General features: G+C 35.3%; 3 protein-coding genes across 4 annotated transcripts in view; 2 read left to right on the top strand and 1 right to left on the bottom strand.

Moving 5' to 3' along the window:
• The window catches only part of LOC129809730 (CDP-diacylglycerol--inositol 3-phosphatidyltransferase), a 13636-nt gene extending 3411 nt beyond the window's left edge, over positions 1-10225 (bottom strand). Inside the window, exons 1-3 of the mRNA XM_055859775.1 lie at positions 10060-10225; positions 9810-9944; positions 9430-9583 (exon numbers count right to left, since the gene is read on the bottom strand). Coding sequence (XP_055715750.1) covers positions 9430-9583; positions 9810-9944; positions 10060-10225 — 455 coding nt within the window. The remainder of the gene's footprint in view (positions 1-9429; positions 9584-9809; positions 9945-10059) is intronic.
• A 22-nt stretch (positions 10226-10247) lies between these two features.
• LOC129809727 (uncharacterized) lies at positions 10248-11929 on the top strand. The gene is made up of 3 exons (XM_055859772.1): positions 10248-10437; positions 10503-10730; positions 10823-11929. The coding sequence occupies exons 2-3, from the start codon at positions 10569-10571 to the stop codon at positions 11735-11737; spliced, it is 1077 nt and encodes a 358-aa protein (XP_055715747.1). The 5' UTR covers positions 10248-10437; positions 10503-10568; the 3' UTR covers positions 11738-11929.
• Positions 11930-12066: 137 nt separating this feature from the next.
• LOC129809720 (uncharacterized) overlaps positions 12067-17876 on the top strand; it is a 43616-nt gene continuing 37806 nt past the window's right edge. For both annotated transcript variants that reach the window (XM_055859759.1, XM_055859760.1), the window contains exon 1: positions 12067-12683. In XM_055859759.1, the coding sequence (XP_055715734.1) occupies positions 12516-12683 (168 nt within the window). In that variant the 5' untranslated portion in view covers positions 12067-12515. The remainder of the gene's footprint in view (positions 12684-17876) is intronic.

Here is a 17876-nt window from a genome sequence, read left to right on the forward strand (position 1 = left end):
ACTTTGGCGCCATTTTTCCCTGTCACATTTAGCACTGATTTTCACTATTTTTTAATAATTATTTTCACTTTACACATTTTCCAACGCTGGAAAACTCCGTATCTTTGTCCTGAAGGTTTCCTACGATGTTTGAGAAACCAATAAAATAAGAAAATAACTTACAGGTGCATTGGTGATATTCGCAGCATTTCACCGGCTGTTATTCTCACAATTTTTCACAATGCAACATATTTTGGTGTCTTGGGTGGTTCTATGGTGCACAAATTTCATATACAGAGTCACTGAAGTTGATTTTTCACTAATAAATAGCTGTTTTTTCACGAAGAAATCAATTCAACGCACACACAAAAATATGGCGGCAAAGAAACTGACATATGACGCAACGCGTGCGAGTTGGTATGTGTGAGCATGTTTGAACCGCCACACTGTCACTTAAAATGGCTATAATTGATATTTTTGTCAACTTTCTTAAATTACTCCTTTCAAACACGGAACCGGGTCCAAAGCTTTGCGGCGATCGAAAGAGCAAAGAATAAGCTTTTTTTTCATACCAAGCACAAAGCCCCATCTCCTCCAGATTTTGCCGGATGCTCGAAAATATGTCTGATAAATACAGCCCTTCAATTCATCGCAATTTTATTAGAATTTAGCAGTAATTATCCACAAAATACCTTACCAAATAAAACTTTAGGATGTTTTCTTTCTAGGAAAATTCATTTGTCGCAGGTTTTTCCTATTTTTATAAGGAAATTCAAGTTTATTTGCGGAGGTGAATTTTCCATTTATCACACCATTTTTCGCAGTGTATCGCTCGGCAACTCATTTTTCATTCGGCTTTTTTCTTGGGCACCACTGCTTTAAATGCCTATGTCGTGTGCCTTTAAATCCTATCTTTCCATACATCAAAACATGTGAAATCGAACTCCTACTTTTCTCTGACGAACGTCATACAAATACTTATAACCTGCTATCTTGCTCCGGCTGGGATGTTTAAAGTTGACAATTTTCAACTTCAATGGCTTTTTCTTCCAAATTTTCAAGTGCAAAACAGTGCTTCAGAAAAATGTGAAGAAAAGTTATTGTGTAATGTCTTTTGACTGCAGTGATGATTTTAGTGAGTGCGTTAGGCTTCAACCTAATCATTTATAGCCCATTTAGTTTTATTGATTCAATATTCTCAATGAAAAAAAAACATTTAAAGGTAGCTGCCTCGCGTTTAAAGGCAGACTATGCCAGCTGCTTTCATACAAATCAACATCACTTTTTTAATTTCCTAAGAAGGAAAAACTAAGGACTTGCAAGTGCCAAATGAGGTAATCATATACGCCGAATGAACAAGAGAATTTTTTGGTGTAGTAGAAAATAAAATCCATTTTGTGGATTCTTCAGAAAAAAATCTTAAATTTGGAACTCCATTTTTCGTTTGAAGGCAGACGACTTTCCCCTATGCATCGAGAAAATTTGCATAACCGCAGTGGCTTTCTTTTGAATAAATCGGCCGTAGAATGAATTTCGCGCGGAGTAAAAGTAGTTCAAACAAAAAGATTCAATTGTTTAATAGAAATGCATTAACAAACAGTACTTTTTGGCCAGAGTTCTTCAATAAATGTTTAGAATATTAAAACAAAACCTTAATAAAAGAAATTAAAGTTTTATTCTCAAAAAGTAGCAAAATATTTTCAAATTTCCCGCGTCGCAACATAGCATACAATACATTCAGGCGTATTTCAAAAATGAGTTCATAAATTAACTGTCAATGGTATGCAAACTTGCATAATTGTATGTACAGTAGACTCTCGTTCAATCGGCTCTTTTTCAATCGAGCGACAAATTTTGTTGACAATTTTCACGTTTAATTATGAAGCTAATTCGATCAAATTCGCTGTAGTTCTTCCTATTTTATCGTGATTCTTTATAATTGAGCGCTTCTTGTGGAATTTACAAAGGCTTTGACTCTCAATTCTATCGCTTAACCGGATGACATTTTGCCCCATATTCCCGATTGAGAGAGAGTCTACTGTAAATAATTCCGTCAGGTACATAATCCCGAAGGACTTAATTCCGGGACTGAGTGTATTCGGTGTATTCTAGAACACTTCTGACACCTCAACTGCATCCAATTTAATCGAAGATCCGATTAATCGAAAAATCGATTTTCAAAAATTTGATGTTGGTTGAAACTTTCGAAAACTAAACGATGGTTTTTCTTCAAATGTTAGTATGTAGTACCTGAGATCAAGACCTTTCTAACTGTGGGACGCACTTCTTCCTCGTTGATGTTCTTTGATAATAATAACAATAATAATAATGGTGGCACAACGTTCCTTTGAGGAACTTAGATCTTTTTGTAGTTCGGGACATCCATTATTATTTTTTTATACATGGATGGGGTTGTCAATACCATGCCACGTGGAATCAAGTGCAGGTGAAGCTCATTGGATGCGATTCGAACACCTTTAACGCCAGAAAAATTCATGGTGACGTAAAGCGAATTCGAACCCGTGGGACACTTGCATAAGAGAGAGAGAACTCTACCACTTAACCGACTCCTAAAATTTAACTCTTTACTCCTAAAATTTAACTCTAAATCGAATTTTCAGGCATTCCGATTTGCAGAGCAGGCACCTTGAGTTGCACACATTTTGAGCTCCCTTGTAAAAAATCTCAGCTACCATAAGCTTATTTAGGCTTATCACTGGTTTTTTTTACATATTCCAATTTTTCTCCCGCTTTCCAAAAAGCTTACCAGAAATCCCCAAAACATTCAATTTGGACTAGAAACCCTTTCAAGCTAAGAATATTTTATTTGGGATATTATTTCGTGGAAAAAGATTGTTGGCGAACCTATTGCCAAAACCTTCTTTTCCCTCCTTATCTATAATTCCCACTCTTTCTTCTTGCCCTATTTAATTTCCCGAATTTATAAATTACATGCTAACTGCATATTGTTTCAGAGAGTTAAATATATTAAGCATTAAGTCCGAACCAGAGTGATTGTATTTTTACCAATAAACTTTAAAAATGTTTTAAATGAAGTTTTATTAAAAAATCGCTCCACTACAATGTATTTAGGTCCATACGACTCCGGCACACCTTTTAGATCAGGAAAATTTCATGAAGTCGAAATTCGAAACCCTTTCTTTCTCACATGTTTTGCATATGACTATCTCATTCTTTCGCATACCAAATTCGATTGAGCTAAATTGAAATTAGAGTGATGTTTAAGAGAAGAAGAAGAGTGCGAGAGAATGAGATAGACATATGCAAAACATGTGAGAAGCAAATGGATCCGAATTTCGATTTCATGAAATTTTCTTGATCTAAAAGATGTGTCCGAGCCAATAAGATCGTTTTTGTATTATTTATCTAAATCTTGTTAAAATCTTCAAAATCGGTACAAAAATTGATAAAAATAACAGAATTACATAAAAAAAACTGTTCCTGATTATGCAAAGATTTGAAGTTCAAGTAATAAATGATTTTATTGAGTTTTCAATAAGCTCAAATTTATTAAGATTAAATTAATCTTAATAAACCCCCCTTTTACTGAAATCTTGGCTACGTCTTTAGATTGTCGTAACAAAGTTTATGCCTCCGGAATTTCATGAAAGCAAAATTCGTGTCCCTTTCTTTCTAAAAAGACTTACTACATTAGTCTTTCCCACTCTTTTGGACTCGAAATTAGAATGAACTAAATTTAATTTGGTGTTATATTCAATAAAAGAAGAAGAATGCGAAGGAGTAGGATAGACATTTATGCAAAACTTCTAAGAAAGAAAGGAATGTGAATTCGACTTCAGAATATTTTCCTGATCTAAAATGTAATGCTGGAGCCATTAGAAAGAGCCCAGGCCCAGAAAGCTTAATGATCAAGTTCAGGCTGGAAATATCTTTGAATTCCCTTTTGAGATACACGAACCTCAAGAGACAGGGCATTATAAAAAATACTTCCTTGACAAAGAGTGTCCATTTAAAAGCGTCCTGTGAAGTTCTCGGAACTTTTAATCCCCTAACCCTAGCGAAACACACTTTTGTCAAAAGGGAAGCTAGGTATTCAGAGAGTAACATGTTACCAAACAGTGCAGAATTAAATTAATTATTTAATTATTTCATTAATTATATGCACGCTTTATGTAAAAAGATAAATTGACATTATAATTTTCACTAAAGTTGTACGACTTTTTAATCATTTAATTGGCTTATATAAAATTTTATTAAAGTTTAATTGATAAAATATTATTTTTTGTGATTTCATATCAAAGTTTTTCCATCATACTGAACAAATTTTTTATTGGTAAATAAGTCTGAATAGTGACTATATATCTACTGTTCTATTTAACTAAAAAACTTAGATTTTTCAGTTTTTCTTCCCTTTAATTTTTGTTTTATTACAATTCTATATTGTTAAAAATAAAAAAAATAAGAAAAATTAAAGAGCAAGTTTTCATATACAAAAGTATACACATTTGAATGCTATTATACTTTCCCCACATGTCTTAATTATTTAAAAATAAACATTATTTGCAATTTTTTCAAACAATATCGAAAAATATTATTCAACAAATATCAAGAGACATTTTACCATTTGTTAAAATATACGAAAAAATATTAAGAAAGTATATCTTCAAATAAATCTACTTTTCCGAGAAGTATTACGCATCATTTAAAAGTAGTTTGCAGAGTCTGCACCTTTAAAAGACGAGGAATCAACTTATTTTCTTTAGTTCATTTTGAGCAACTCTTTCAAAATCGTCACCAAAAAATGAAATTAATTTGCTGCCTATTCATGGTTTTCCTATTTTCACTGTCTTTTGGTGAGAAAATCAATGTACTGCAATTTTATTAACAATATTAACATGATTGTTACAATTGTAGGGCAACATAACGAGTGCGACTATTTATGCCCTCCAGTTATGGAACAGTTATGTTCTAAAAACTCACAAAATCGAATACGAAATTTTACGAATGAATGTCACATGGAAATGTTTAATTGCTTTAATAACATGGATTACGAGAAAATTCATGATGGATTCTGTGGATGGTGCTAACAATAATCGTTCGAAAAATTAATATCTTTAACTTAATTCAGCTAATTAAATAAAAAAAATAATCTAATTAAAAAAATGAGATAATATAGAATGATTTTAAAAATTATAAAAGGGAAAATTCAGTGTTTTTTTTAGTCTCTTTACTATAATTGTTGTATATCGAATAATTGTAAATACTATTCCTGGTTGGTAGATTATTAAGAAAAGCTCAATATTTTACTTTGAATATTTTTCCAAAAATTGTCTACACTGTCATATATTATGCACTAATGTTATCCAATGTTTGTAAAATAAATATTTTTGAAACATAAAAAAAATCGTTAAGAAAATATCAATAAGACTTCGACAGTTCATTTTCACACCATTTGTTCAAATATCCAAATAATACTTGACAAAATATCTATCAAATAATTTTTTTGCTAATTGTGACGCACTTAGAACTAGACTAGCAATTTAAAAGATGAGGAATCGAAATAATTCTTTTTAGTATGTTTTGAGTTGCTCATTCAAAAGCACCATTTAAAAATGAAATTAATATTCTGCATTGTTTTAATTTTCATTTTTGCTCTGTCTTTTGGTAAGTAACAGTTTTTAACGTAGTATTTCATTGATGCCATTATAACTATAACAAAAAATATTTCAACAATTCTAGGACAAGGCAGAAATTTTTGCAACAATGAATGTCCCCCGAATTGGGATCCAATTTGTGCTCAAAATTCCCAAGGTGCAGAAAGAGAATTTGCCAATCATTGTGTAATGGATGTACACAATTGCCAACATAATATGGATTTTGAAAAAATTCACAATGGATCATGCTAAAAATAGTCATGAAAAATTATAATAACTTGATCCAGGTTATCAAATGGTTAATTAAAAAGTGTGGAAATGAAATTTGAGGTACAATAAAGTTGATTTTAACACAGTTCCTTTTAACCCTTTTGACGGTTCGCAAGTGTTTTTTTTATCTTTCCCGTTGAAAACTTATAGTAAGTTTTATAAAAGTATGGTGAGTTCCGTGAGTTCAATTAAGAATATTATTATATTTTCATTTTATACATAGAAAAAAAAATATTTCGTGAAATTGTTTACAAATGTTTGTGAGTTCCTTCTGGGGACTTACGAAATCCTCGTAAATCGTATGACCTACTAAAAGGTTCATAAATGTTTGTACTTCTTTACAAGTTTTGTTAACATCATCACGACGAACATTTTTTTTTGTTCTTTTAGAAATATTTTCTTGCACATGTTCGTAAGCACACAAAAAAAATTGTAAAATTTTGTCATTTGTTCGTGACTCTTTAGACAAACAAGAGCGAATTAGTCAAGAAAAGGTTTTCGCCGTGTTTTCAGAAACAAGGAAACATAGAAACATGACTGGGAAGTGGAATGGAAACGTAACGTGAAATGTGGGAAACAAAGCTAGGCATGAATTCTGAGATTTTAATTTTATCACGTGATAAATTCACTGATCTGTAGGGGGATTCTCTAACAATATGACAATGTCATATGACAAATTTAAAATTTTTTGTGGTAAATTCGGAAAAATTAATTGTAAATTTGACTCGATATCAGTTACTAAAAGCTGCATGAAGCTCCTTGCAATGACCATTAGATACTCACTGGCTTTTAATGTGATCCTGGTTCCGAATTTTCAAATAAGTAGTCGTATTCCGATTCTAATTGTCAGAATTTGAATAGTTTTGGTTATTTGAAAAGCTCGTGAAATAATACAACACCTCCGACACCGAAATTTAACCCTATATATAGTGTATACCCTATAATACCCTATAGTACCCTATAGTACTCTGTAGTACTCTATAGCACCCTGTAGTACCCTATAGTGCAGAGGTGTGCAAGAAACCGTTGAAACCGAATTAACGTCAAATGAAACATGTACGTCAATGGTCAAAACGCTACTATAACAAACTTACTTTGACGTTAATTCGGTTTTAACGGTTTCTTGCACACCTCTGCTATAGTGTATACCCTATATAACCCTATGTATAAAGTAGGGCGTTTCAACAAGGAAAAAAATTTTTTGGCACTATTATCAGGGTGCTGTATTTGATGAGACAAGAAAATTTTTCTTCGACGACCATATGATCAGACGCTGTTTAGAGGTGGCTGAACGACCCTCTTTGTAGAACATTTTTCTGATTTTACACTACAGAGAGGGTCGTCCAGCTACCTCTAAACGTCGTCTGATCATATGGTTGTCGAAGAAAAACTTTCTAGTCTCATCAAATACAGCACCGTGAGAATAGTCCCAAAAATTTTTTTTCCTCGTTGAAACACCCTAGTATACAGTGCCCGCTTTGTAATCCGGATGATTGGGAGACAATATGACAAATGTCCGCTTCGTTATCCGGATGGATTTTTTGAATTTGTTCAACGTCTCGAAAATATAATACAAGATTTTTTTTGTAGAATTAGTATAAAAGTTTTAAAAAAAAATTGAAAAGACATAGTTAGAGAATTCGTTATGCTATTATACTTCATTTATTAAACAAAAACTTCACAAGATAATCCATCTTTCATTGGTGAACAGACAAGCATAAATAACCTCAAAATTATTTTATATGTAACCGTCGAGAACTCGTCCGGATTACGCTGATCCGGATTAGAGAGCGGGCACTGTATTTTCTTTTACAGTAAACTCTCGCTTATCCATGAGAGCGGAACCAAAATGTCATACGGATTTTGCGATTGATACACATCAAATTGTTTGAAATCCAACAATTTTTGTGTTTACATTACATTGAAAATTTGTGGAGTGAATTCTGACCTGACCACCTGACTGAATTGACATTGTCTCTAAACATGCATACCGTCATTCAAATCTTCGGAACATTTTTGTGTTGCGCTTGAACTCCACCAGAGGCGCATAGAGCATATGGTAAAAATTTGACAGTTCAATACAGCAGTAAACTCTCGCTCAATCGGCTCTTTCTCAATCGGGCGACAAATTTTGTTGACAATTTTCACGTTTAATTATGAAGCTAATTCGATCAAATTCGCTGTAGTTCTTCCTATTTTATCGTCATTCTTTATAATTGAGCGCTTTTTGTGGAATTTACAAAGGCTTTGACGCTCAATTCTATCGCTAAACCGGATGACATTTTGCCCCATATTCCCGATTGAGAGAGAGTCTACTGTATGGGAATTTCCATCCGGAATTCCCGTCCGGAATAAAATATTTTGTAGGAATTCCCGTGGGAATTCCGTCTATTTGCACGGTGAGAAAGAATTTCAATATATAGAGCACATTTGCTTTAACAAAAAAAAAACCAAAATTGAAACAATTATGTCAACAAAATTTTTAAAATTCAACTATATCACGGATTTTTTTTATGTCACCCGGAAAAAGAGTCCACGGATTAGCAAGAGTCTACTGTATTATAAGTTACTCCTTGGTTGTAACAGGGGAAAACAGTCGGGATAGGAACCAAAACAAAGAAAAGTCGATAATACAGAAGCACATGAGAGCAGCCATGTACTAAAGAAATGTTTTAAAAGAAAGATTTGCCTTTTTAATTTTTCATTATAATAGCACCACAATCTGCCCCGTTCTCCCAATTTTGATAACCTCTATGAACTGATTTTGTTGATTTATTCCAGCAATTTAAAAATTGGTTAACTCTTTCGTGTCTTTTGGGACTCTGAGTACCCAAAGAAGCATATGAATATTCTATGAAAAACATTGTTTTTAATTATTCAGAATTGATAAAAATCCGATTCTTGTGTATGATTACAAACTATAAGGATGTCCAAATGTAAGATATTTTTTTGTAGGACCTCAATTAATTCCTGAGCTTAGATATTTTTGATTAAAAAATTGTGAAATTGGCTTGCAGCATATGCTGCGGTCCGGAAAGAGTTAAAAAGTATAGAGACCGCCCCTATATCAAATTGGCCCGACTTTCCGCTATCTGCAATTGCTGAGTATTCTAGAAATTCTTAGAATACCCACATATAAAAGCCAAATTTTTAGTCTAATCTCAATCTCTTATCAGGAATCGCGATTGTGGGAATACCTCGAATACCTCAATATCATATTTATGTTTATTAATATACCTTCTCGGCTTTCTTATCAATAAATGACCCTTGAACTTCAACAACTCATTTCAATTTTAATTAATCCATATCCAACTCTCAATTTATAAATTTAAAAGAAAGCTGAAACATTCGCATATAGAACCTACTGGAAATCCATTGTTCATCGTGTGACTATTGATCTATTTTTAGGAAGCATGACTCCTCTCACTTTAGCTTCAGAACGGTTCCCTACCTCAATCGCGAATCTTTGGCATTTTTGCAAGTAAGCTTTCAATTGAAGATGACTAATAGGATTTTAGGGGAGAGCAGGAAAAGAGTGACTTACGTGTGGGTGTAGATCCAGTGGCAGGAGATGTCGATGGCCATGGAGACCTGGAAGAGAAACATGTACTTCGGGTAGAAGTAACTCAGCGTGACCAGTAAGCACATTGTCCCACAGCGATCCGTCAGCTGATCCAGCACTGCCCCAAACTTGGTGCCTGTTTGCCCATCAATCGCGGAATTGATTGGCAGGAGATTAAACAAAAAGGGGGAGGGTTTGTTAGTAATCCCGAAGAGGGTGGGAAAATGTTTTAATTCAATTAGAGAGAAGGTTGTATTGAAATCCCCCAGCCCTCTTTGTTCTTATTAAACCCTGTAATCTGCTCAGGAGATCTGTGGATTCGGAGAGATCCTGGAATTTTTAAGGACAGGGATGATACTCACATTGATTGAAGTGTCTGGCCGCGTGTCCATCCAAACAATCCAAAAACACGCTGATTATGTAACACCAGCCGGCGATGACGTAGTTTGTCGGCATGAACCAGAATGAGATCAGGGCCAGGATAATCCGGGCATATCCTATTTCCCCCCAAAAAAAAAATACAAAAAATAAATTGGGGAAAAATCAATGAAGCAATGGAGGGAAAAGAGAGAAAACTCAATTTTGGGGAGAATTCCCCGAAGAACAACTCACCAATTAGATTGGGAACGAAGAGAAAGATATTTTCAGTCTCTGTCACCATCTTCCAGTGGTTAACTTTTTCACTTTTACAAATCACTTTTCCACAATTTTTCACTGCGATTTTCCACTGAAAAATTTCTTGCACAAAAATCCCTTGGCAGTTTGCAAAAATGCGCATCAGCGAAACTGCTAGAAAATATGGCGCCGAGTGTCAAACTCCCCGCAGTTGGCCTCAAGGTGAACAGCAAACGCTGTGAAAATTGCTGAAAAACTGCTCTGTGATTCCATGAAAAGTGTACAAAAAGGTGAGAAAATTATTCCCTAAAACCCATCGGAAGATCATGCAGCAGTAATTTGGTGGAGGAGTGACGTGATTTGGGCAAAAACAGCGTGAGTAATTCTGCATCATGGAAATCTAATAGCGTCCCTTTGCTGATTTACCTTGATTTTCCTAGGCTTTTTGTCCAGCAAACCCATCCGTCTTCTTCTTCAAGGGAGCTGTAGATCTTGTACAAGGAAAAATGTCTCCTGTGCCTGAAGTTAATCAGCCAGATCCGGCAGATAAAGCTGAATGTTCATCGGGAAGTGATCTCACTGAGGAGAGTATCAATTTGCAGGACTTTGTCGTGGTGCCTAGTCAAATTTCTTCTCCAGGCAGCTCCACAGAGAGCCATGAGAATGAAGTAAGCCTATACAGATTTAATTATTTTCCAGGAACATAGCCCACTGCGTTAGAATAAGATTTTTCTAAAATTGTTTTCGTTTGGATTTCCAGGATTTGGAATGCTACAGTGATGCTCAATTAAAGGCCATGCTGGATGATGCGATTACTTACAAGACACCTAAAGGTCAGGAGGAAGAGAAACCGGCTGCAAAGGTAGCAGAAGAACTTAAGAAATGTGAGAATTTAGAGGTTTCCGCAAGCGAAGAGGATTCCCGGAAAACGCCTAAAGATGAGGATCGAAAGCCTCAGGGGCCTCAGGTTTTGTCTCAGAAGAAAGATGAAGGCCCTAAGAAGCAGGAAGCTCCCATAAAGAGTCCTTTTATGCGAGTAGCCGATGCATGGGATTCTAAAACATTTTCTGGTTCAAGAGATTACGGATTTGGCCCAAAATCTGCTCATCCCTTTGGAATGATGGACTTCAATCGGACCTCTGGAATCAATCTCGGTCAGGACTTTGCTGCCTATCGCCCTAGGATTATGAGAAATATGCCTGGAAATGAGAATATCCCAGAAAATATGTCCAAAGGCCTCGGCGGTGGTGGCTATCAACGTCCGGAATTTGTGCATGAGGTCAAGGTGAAGAAGGAGAGGAATGCCATCGTGAGGAATTCCCATGAAATTGATGGGTATCGTGGGAGTGACAATATTGATAACCTTGTGAAGTTTATCGAGAGTACAGATTCCGCCCCATCGGGGGGACCCAAGAAATTCTCCAAAGGTGGCAAGCCTACGAAGAATCCGGGGGGCAAGAAGGCCAAGAAAGCCCCACAGAAGATCAAACAGCAGCCAAAACCCAAGGAAATCCTCAAGGAAGTGACTCAAACTGTTAAAGCTCCCGCTGAGCAACTTTCCGATGTCCAGGAGGTCAAGGTGTCATCCGGGAGGGCTTCTGGCAGCACATCACCAAGTATTGAGACCAGTGATTTCCGTGTGGTGATGAAAAAGAAGAAAAAGCCAAAGAATTGACGAGGAATTATCTCAGGGATTTACTAGAACTCTTGCCATACAGCTCGTCAGAAAGTAAAATTGCTTCATCCCCCCCAGCGCAAATCCAGCACACTTTCCGGTGGGGCAGAATCTCGCGAATATTCCCCCGGAAGTTCTATATTTGAAGAAAAAAAAAGTTCCGTTAATAAAAATCAAATAATTACCAAGGCATTCCCGGAAGACTTTTTTCTGACTTGTCCCCTGGGATACCTTGGACATGTCGTAAAATTTTCAGCATTCTAGGTGATGACAGCGCCACGGTGTGGCCAGTGTGGGATTTTGCAAGAATCGTGAACGTCAGCTGCTAGAAAAATGGCTGGCAAACGTCAAAGATTTTCAGAATGGCTCTCCGTCGAAAATTTGAGAAGAAAAAGTGGAAAAAGGTGAAAAAGATTGTCGCCTAGTTGGACAATTTGTGCGAAAAACAGTGCATAGACACTCAAGTGGGACGATGCACCAGTGAGTGTGCCACAGACTTGTGTAAATATCGTGATATTTGGGGGAGAAAAAAAAGGTGGCTTAGGAGAGACTGCGAAGTGCTCAAAAGGTGGACTACTGTGAGTGTTTCGAGAGCCAAAAATCCAGACAAAATTTTTTGCTCAAAATCTCCGGGTGGTGATTTGTCCGGGAAAGTGGTGTTGTACTCTGTGGGGTGCTTGAGGGTGTGAACAGTGGGGTGTTGTGTGTGATTTGGGTGTGAGGGGCGGAGGGAGGGAGACAAGGAGTCGTTGCGATTTCAAGCAGAGGAAGATTCAAGATGGCTCCTCCGTCTCCAGAACTCGGCCAGCCAAAGGCGCCCGATAAAGGTGATTCCAGCACAACAGTGTCTGCCGGTGCCACCACTGAGCCCAGGGGAGCCACAAATCATGACGGTGGAGCCACCAGAAGCAGCGAAACAGCCAAACCTCCGGCCCAGGATAGTGAGGTACAAAGAGATTCTTAGTTGGCCAAGATATTGCATGAGTGTGAGTGAGACAAATATCTATTCCTGCATTGGGAATACATGTGAGTGAATGAGATAGGTAGAGCACAATTGTGCGAGGCAACTTTGGGTGTCAGTTGCATGAAATTGCAAAAATTTTCTCTACTCCAATTTGACCCCCTAAAAGTCCCTTCAAATTGCCCCAAATCTTCTCGGAAAGTCCCAAAAAGTCTTGAAAAGGCCTCTGGGGATATCTTCCTGACCAGTCTGGACTGCCATTTCGCCTGGAAAATCGATAATTGTGCAAATTCACGGACGATGTCCGACACACACACCCTCACATGGCCTCGTTGTGTTGGGCTACAGGTTCACTATTTCTTCAAGCAATATGGCGTGTTTTTTCTTTGCTTGCCTTGTGGTCGCCTTCTGGTAGTCGGCAAATTGCAAAAATTACCCTCATGGTCTCACAGAGACTTCCAACTACCTGCCATGAAAGATTCTTGCCTGAAATAATCAATCCATCTTGGAGAAATGCCCCATCAAAGCACTGACACTCCTAGAAAAAACAGAAATCCCTACAAAGAACCACCTTCAACCCCTTCTTCCTGGCCTTTAGGGCTGTTCCTGAGAGAGGTGGGGAATGATACTTGAGGTAAATGTCAAGATTGTGGCATTTGCACCCCAAGCAATAGGCTCCCTGAACCCTCTCATTTCATTCACCCATCCCCAGGGCACTTCCATTGCAGGCATCTCCAAAAGTCACATGGAGTGCACAATAATGATCGATTGGCCACTTCCCAGCTCCACATCATCCAAGTGTTGAAGTTCCAGTGTTGAAAATCGATTGGGAAAGATATTCAAATACAAGTCGCCCACTTAATGCTTATACAAGACACCTTCTGCATTGTTTCAAGAGAGATTTCTCTAGTTAAATCTGCAATTCCTATTCCTCCTGACCAATTTCATCTTATGAATTGCCCCCAAATACACCACAAAATTTTACACTGAATTTTCTCGATTTATATGATTTTTTTTTGAAATTTTGTGAGTGGAGGCAAAAAGCGCATGTTGGTCGAAAGAGAGACTTCTTCTATTTATACATCCAACTTCTCAAGGCAGAGTTATGTCTTTTGAACTTCCTCTCGGACTTTCGGGCAAGACCTTCTAGCGTGGCCAACAAATTGGGCTAAAGAGGATGGGTGGATTATTATCCTCCAGCATAGAGCCCTCCAATATAAAAATGAAAAAAAAAGAAAAGCCGACTGAATTTTTAGGAGGAAATGAAGAAAATTGATGGGATTACAATTTATGAGGTTTTATCTGTGGGAGTTGTGAAACTTTCAGCCTTGATTCAATTTCAATTGAAAATTGCTTGGGAGTGATTGATAAGTCAAATAGAATTCTTTACTCAGAGGCCTTTTCAAGTGTTTTTAAATAATCAAATTTATATGCAAAAAGACCCAAAGGGAAAGGCATTTTGTCATGAGATTTGTGGTTTTCTAAATATTTAATTGCTTCTTCGTGAAATTTTGAAATTATCTAGACAAGTCTGAATAATTTACCCAATTTACCAGTCTAGATCTAGAGCTTAAAAATTTATGTTTTTAACGGTGGTAATCACACTAGGATTTTTCACAATTTAATTTTAAATTGAATTCAGCAAATTGAGCATTAAAGTTGCTAGAATCGCTTGAAATTTTTCATAGCCAGGACACATTTTTGCGAGAAATTTGCTAAATTCAAAAAACGCCGCGCAGATTTCCAGTTGTTTTATTTTGTCATTTATGATTTTGTTAGGGTAAGTGCGCCAAATTTCGGCATAGTTGCATGCAAGCGCCAAAGTGACAAGTTCAAAATGTAATATTTTTCATATAAATTTTTTTTTTTGTTAATTTTTCTTACGGTCTTATCACACTTGAACATTAAAATTTTAATGTGACTCACATTAATTGTCGCTTGTGAGCGTCCAAATATGTTATTTGTGTCTTTGAGTCACTTAATATTTAGGGTTTTTCTATTTATTGATAAACAAGTGGACTTGGCCTGCAAATATAAGTTTAAATTTACCTAAAGCATAAATATTTTTCACATTAAAAAATTAAAGAGAAAATCGCATTAATTTTTCGCATTAATGCTATAAATAAATTTATATCAAATTTTGCGGGCCAAGTCTACCTTTTTATCAACAAATAGATGAAATTTTGAATATAAAATGATTCAAACACACAAATTACACATTTGTGCTCTCACCAGCAACAATTAATGTGAATCATATTAAAATTTTAATGTGCAAGTGTGATAACACAGTTAAGAAGTGTTACTTGGAACCTTGTAGACAGTTTGTCGTCTTCATTTTCTCCAAAATCATTTTAAATCCATTTTAAAATGAATAAAAATGTAGACATAGCTTTGGTAGTCTATTTCGGCCACCTTCATTCTCATAGTTCCTTGCCCTTCCGGAATCCTTCCAAAGTCTTTTTAACATCTTCTCGTTTATCGAATATACATTTTTTGTTATTGTACTGCATAGTATAATCTCTCTAATATGCAAAACTAAAAATTCATGGAAATTTGAGAAATAAAAATGTGGCCGAAATTGCAAGCTGGCCGGAATTTGGTACACTTACCCTACATTATTAGAAAAATGACTGAGTCGAGTGATGAGAAAGAAATTTTCCTACTTTATGTAGGATACATGTTCAATAAAAATGTGTCTCAAGGTAAAAGGAAGAGATTGTGGGCCAGAAAATGGATCCAAAAGAGATCTTCCCACGGATTCATTTAAAAAATTTATGATGATATTGCAACTGATGATTTTTTCTGGACACAACAATTTTTTTCGTATGGGTACTGAAGAATTTGAGGAATTACTTCACATAGTTGGACCTCATTGGCAGAAAGAAACAACGAAATATCGCCTAAGTTCCGGCTTATCTGGAATAATTGTTGAGCAATTTTAACATTTTAATTTGCTGAATTGAAATTAATTTGAGCAACCACATTTGTGCTATTTTAGCATATTTAAACATGTTTTGGTGGGCCACGTATTAGTTTATAATCAATAAATAAGCGAAAATCTATTAATTCAAATGATTTTTAACCCTTTAACGACGAGACACTTCTTTTGGACTGAAAATCAACAATAAAAATTAAACTGAGAAACATAATCAATGATAAGTCTTACATCTAACCTTGGAAAGTCCAACAGAGTCTGATTCGGTATATTTTGTGCTTTTATGAACGATAGGGACAAAAATAGCCCAAAACTTTAAGTAATTTTTCTGACAATACCAATGAATAATAATTTTCGCTTTAATGAAAAATATTACGTATGACTATTGTAGTTTTTATTGCCAAAAGGGTTTTGCTTTAAAAAAATTGGAAGTATAAAAAATAAATAAAATTAAATAAAATTAAAGGATTAATGCAAAATAACGCATAGGAACAATTCATCTGAAAATTAAATTGAATTTACAAATTGAAAAAATCCTAGTGTGATAGCACTGTAAAAGTATATTTTCAAAAAGAAATACAAATCCTTTAAAATTAATTTAGGGTGGAATCACCAGTTCTCGCCAGTGCCCCACTTCTCGCCACTTACATTGAAATCGCTATTTTTCGCAATTTATGAAATAAATGAGTCGCAATTTTTTTTGTATTGTTTCTGCTTCTACGCATAGAATCGAAAAATAATAATTATTCGTTTTGGATTCACGATTTTGATCACTTTTTAGAGCAATATTTTAAGCAAGTGCATCGAATCCAACATCTCTTACCAAATGTACTAAGTGTCGTCAAATTTTCATCAGGCCAAAAATACCTATTTGGGTAAATAATTTGTCTATTGAATATTTAATTGCACTTGTGGAATACATAAATTTGTATTTAGTCAATTAATATTTCATTTTATATTATTTTTGTATAAAAATGAGGCATGGCGAGAAGTGGTAATATTCTGGAATTGATTTTACCACCTGTCGCCATATCTTTTCAATAGGCGACGCTAACTTCACTTCGTACATTCTCAGTTGTCAAATCTGCATTGTTTACTTTCTGCAAAAGCCCCATAATTTGATTTCTCAAATAAAAGTGAAGAAAAATTATTTAAAGAGAGTAGGGGAAGTGCTCATAATTTTGGACAGTCTGCATATAAGCATCGATATCCTAAGTTTGAAGTGCGATATTTTCAATACTAATTGACTTTTTTTGTTACTCTCTTTTCAGAAGGATTGTTTAGAAACTTGGCAAGCTATTTATCATCTCATTTTTACTAAAATTAGTTTTAATACGTTTAAAAATGAATTGATATGTAGAGGTGAATTTGACTCTTATTTTGGACAACTTGGTTATTAATTTTTACAACTTGTCTGTAAATTTGGACAGATAATCCGCCTCAACAGGATGCCCATTGTTCTTCATTTTATGAACCAATCTTACCAAGTCCTCTTCCTATTCATGTAAGGGAATCGTAGAATGTCACAAGAAGCCCGGAAACTTTCCATATCATTCAGTAAAGTGGGTTGACTTCGGTACTCCAAGTACGTGCGGATTAGCGCATTTCTTGACCTTTCCAGGACCCTTTCAAGGCATTTCTCACTGCATCTCTTTCGTAGAGATGATGCTCCTTTGTTTCTCCAGGCATTTGTCCAACCTAGTCATCACAAAAGCTAAAACTTCACGAAATTTCGTGAGAAAAACACCTGTCCAAAATAAGAATCATCACCTCACTGGTGAATGTCTTAAAAAATTTCCCATTTTTCACACGAAAAATATAATTCACAAGGCAAATCTCACTTCAGGTCAAATGTACAAATTATCAGTAACGTGAATCAACACAATATTCAATGAATATTCAATAATATCACTCAAAAACAGCGAACAAACTTTGTTAGTACTTCACCAAAACTAAATAAGACTGAAGTAATCCACGAAGTTCTGTCATATTTCTCGTAAGCATTGCTCACACTGAATTTTCAACAAAGCAATTTCAACTCAAATCATATTCAAAATTTAACGTATTTAGTGTTAAAATCTTCCAAAAAGAACAAATATTTAGATAGAATTCACTATTCATCAAATATTGGAATAAAAATCCATCATTTTAATCAATTTATTTTTAGTGTCCAATGTTATCCTCAAAGTGTCCAAAATAAGAAACTGGACAAAATTATGAGCATTTCCCCTAATAATAAAGTG

This window comes from Phlebotomus papatasi, chromosome 1, assembly GCF_024763615.1.
Source record: "Phlebotomus papatasi isolate M1 chromosome 1, Ppap_2.1, whole genome shotgun sequence".
NCBI lineage: Eukaryota > Metazoa > Arthropoda > Insecta > Diptera > Psychodidae > Phlebotomus > Phlebotomus papatasi.

Bases quoted from the DNA above. Each gene is read 5' to 3' on its own strand.
- LOC129809727 (XM_055859772.1), top strand. From the start codon at position 10,569: ATGTCTCCTGTGCCTGAAGTTAATCAGCCAGATCCGGCAGATAAAGCT. The intron at 10,731-10,822 runs GTAAGCCTATAC...TTGGATTTCCAG, and splicing joins CAGAGAGCCATGAGAATGAA to GATTTGGAATGCTACAGTGA.